Consider the following 3,882-nt stretch of genomic DNA (forward strand, 5'->3'; position numbering starts at 1 on the left):
GTGTACTGTTGGCCTGCCGCTATAGCCGCTGAAGGTTACCCCGAAGTCCGGCTAGGAGTCGCGGAGACCGGGTGGCCGAATGCCGGCGATCTTGATCAGATCGGAGCGAATGTGCATAACGCAGCAATATACAACAGGAATCTTGCCATACGGGTGGCGGAGCAGAGAGGGCTCCGTACGCCGGCGAGACCGGCGGCTGCGATCCCGGTTTTCATTTTCTCGTTGTATAATGAGAATCTGAAGCCTGGCCCGGGGACGGAGAGGCATTGGGGCCTGCTGTACCCTAACGGGACGGCGGTGTACGAGGTGGATCTGACAGGTCGCCGCCCGGAGGGGAGCTATCCGCCGCTCCCGTCGGCGAGGAACAATGAGCCTTATAAAGGGAAGCTGTGGTGCGTGCTGGATAACGGCCGCGGCGGGAACTTGACGGCTGTGGGGGCTGCGCTGAGCTTCGCATGCGGGCAGGGTAACAGGACGTGTGCGGCTATACAAACCGGGGGGGCATGCTGCCAGCCCAATACGGTGGCGGCGCATGCGAGCTATGCCTTTAATTCGTACTGGCAACAGTTCCGGAGTACCGGCGGTAAATGTTACTTTAATGGTCTGGCGGTCCAGACAACCGTCGACCCGAGTAAGTATATTTTTTCATTTCACTTTTTGTTTTGATTATTTATACGGGGCAGCAGATTGTTCTGATAATCTGATAATCCACAAATTATTAGAATAAGGTGGTTTGTTGTTTGAGAAAACTTATTCAGAATAGCTTATTAATAGATGTTACTGGATAAATGATCATTATGCCCATATTTGATGAAACTGTTTGCAACAGAATTAAAGGAGCACAAAAATAGATAAAACATAAGTCACAAATCATCACAGATCAGTTTAAAAGGTTGACACAAGTGTTCACACTCTCACGAGTATCATAAGAAATAAAATAAAGAAAAATACAATTACAACTACAATGAGAAATATTAAAATATTCAATTTCAAACTCTGACTATGTCCGTCCTCAGCTGCACTGTCACCCTGGGAAATCATCGTATCCCGATCACTATTGGTAGTGTAATATGTTGGACAGTAGGCCCATCAAAAGGAACCGCAACAAGCTGAAACGTCCCTGCGACAACCGTAGAACTGTCTCCCACTGCTGTGAGGTTGACGTGACATGAGTAACGGAGCCAGTAGTCAGCAGTAACAAAAGGCAACTCCGTTGGTCCCCGAAATCCTGAAAGTCATGTTGTTATAGCTGCAAAAAAAAAACAGAAATCAATTGTCAGATCCTGAAAAAAAAAACAAAACAGAATGCAGACGAAAATAAACCTATAGTGTAATAAATAAATAAGACTTGGTGTATCAGCTGTCATAGATGACATCTACGATGGACTCCTTTAAAGCAGTCATCTCGGCCACACATTCAACGTCATGAATTTGGTATTTATTAGAGTCAATCTCATCCTCAAGTACTGAAGGTTCAACCACAAATTTTGATGGTTTTTCAAAGACATTTAGTTCATCGTTATCAGTCATACTAAAGTCCTTGTCTAATTGAGAGAGATGTCGTCGGATAAAGTTATGAAGTGTCATTGTGACCACCATAATATGCACCCGCTTTGTAAATGGATACGACGACGTATCACGTAAGATGACTCATTTCTTCTTTCAAACCTCAAATGTTATTTCATTTACCCTGCGTAAAGAGAAGTGACGTTTATTAAACATTTCTTCCCTGCCACGGATGGTGTCACTTGCTCTCTCAAAATCAAGAATATGGTATCTGGTGTCCTGATAGGGTTTCAGGTAACCCTTATGCATATGATATCTAACATCAATCAAATAATATTTTCCTGTTATGAAAGACACTGTTAATAACTAACATCATATGATATCTAAGATCATATGATATCTAACATCAATCAAATAATATAACTAGTACGTTTACAAAACAAAACATATCTGAAGGCGGGTGAGGGAAACACTGTGATCTATTCCTAGTTGCATAGGAGAAAATTTGATTGTCATGTGCATTCCCTTCTCAGCCCGCCATGACAAAAGTGAAACACATGTTGAAGTCACATACTGTCATGATATTTTGAGTCGTTGAACCACTCCGACCAATGTACGCCACCTTGTCGTGGCTGGGTAGTCAGACATCAACGTGTGTATCGTCGATTGCACCTATATTGTTATATTTTACACTGTTAGAAGCTAATTATATTTTGAAAGTAACGTAAAGAAACCAATAGTTACCTTGAAATAAGGCATGTAACGGGGATCATTGACAATTTGTTCTGGAGTACTAGAAAATGATGGATCATCTAGCTTAACAATTTGAGCTGCTAAACTAACAAGTGTCTATATGCCTTTGGAGAAGTAACAACTAATTGTTTATGATGAATGTTGAAATCTCTTCATAGCTCTTCTAATTGATTCATTTTGTAACAGAATGTATAATGTTATAGCCAACACTTCCCTTTTTGTCTTTTTAGAAGAACCTTGGAGGTCGTGATTCAGAGATAACTCGTGAAGGAGATTCATAAAAATAGGTGCACTCATTTGAAATATGTTGATGAACTTTATTGAATGTCTAAAAAACATCTCACCTACCCATTTATCCTCAACAAAGCTGAATGCCATACGGGGTATGCGAACACTGCTGGATCGGTAATGCTCCAACAAAAATATCGCAATAGCTGCAACCCATATCATTCATTTACGGCGTTCTAAATGCGGATCCATCCTAAAGGAAAATGATGTATGTGTTAAAAAAATGGTTAAGACATAATAGTAGCAAAAAATAAGCAATAAAAACATCGAGGCCTACAAATTACACATCAAATAAAAAATGTACAAAGATCAACTTATAAAAAAATATGAATCATTTAGAAGTACATAAAAAAAAATATGACTACAAAGAACAACATATTAAAATAACTCATTTAGAAGTATATAACATAAGAAAAACTACAACTATCAACACAAAAAAAAACTCATTCGTCCATCAAAACACGCAAATATTCGACGTGCAATTCGGGCTGCAGCGTCATGAATATTTGCTTACGGGTAGGATCCTCGAGTTTTTTTACTCACTTTGCATGAAATCGCATGTCGGCAACTACTTTAGGAAGAGAATCCAACACTCCAACACATTCTAAGATGGTGTTGTCAGGGAGTGGAGCTCCAAAAGCTTCAATGAGTCGATTGTAGGAGCTTTTCATAAAATTGTTCTTTTCTTTCTTCCTCCTACAAAGTCTGGGTCTCTTTAACAGTGATCTGGACTCTCCCATCTCCTCTGGTTAATACTACACAATTCTTCATCAGCTATCATCGGCTCAGGTGGGAAGTCATCTGGTATGCCTGCAAATCCCATCTCACTAGGGTTGAATGCATACTTTCCTGTTGTGACAACCCCTTTAAAGATTATGTGAAGTTTATCTTTAAAGTCCGACTTAATTTCGCACAGCTTATATTTTTTCGTTGTCGTCGTTGCCTGTAACATTATATTGAGGGGGCTTAAAAGGATTATTTGTTAAACCAAAAATTTTTGAGAATGAACAAATTGAGAGTGTAAATATTACATTTAATTTCTTATCCCACTATTCATCTGAAGCATCGACTGTCCGTTTAATGAGTCCCAACCCAACCTGGTAGATCCACGTCTCAGCTCCTTCCAAATTTTTTTTATTTATTCTTCAGTTGATCTCATTTGTTTTTGAATTTGAGTGTGTCGTCGTTATGGGTGTAAATGAACCGAACACGAACGAACAGAACTTGTGTTCATGTTTGGTTTGGTCGTTTGAAATTTAGTTTGTTTGAAATAAGCTCGTGTTCGAAATTGTTCGTGAAGTCACTGTTTGTGTTCGTTTCTTAACGAACGAGCCG

The 3,882-nt window shown here is 39.9% G+C and overlaps 1 protein-coding gene across 1 annotated transcript in view; it reads left to right on the plus strand.

The window, feature by feature from the left end:
• LOC110030307 (probable glucan endo-1,3-beta-glucosidase A6) overlaps window positions 1-674 on the plus strand; it is a 1,717-nt gene extending 1,043 nt beyond the window's left edge. Inside the window, exon 3 of the mRNA XM_020732962.1 lies at window positions 14-674. Within this exon, the coding sequence (XP_020588621.1) occupies window positions 14-666 (653 nt within the window). The 3' untranslated portion in view covers window positions 667-674. The remainder of the gene's footprint in view (window positions 1-13) is intronic.
• Window positions 675-3,882: the final 3,208 nt, after the last annotated feature.

Source organism: Phalaenopsis equestris, unplaced genomic scaffold (assembly GCF_001263595.1).
Source record: "Phalaenopsis equestris unplaced genomic scaffold, ASM126359v1 Scaffold000002, whole genome shotgun sequence".
Classification (NCBI taxonomy): domain Eukaryota; kingdom Viridiplantae; phylum Streptophyta; class Magnoliopsida; order Asparagales; family Orchidaceae; genus Phalaenopsis; species Phalaenopsis equestris.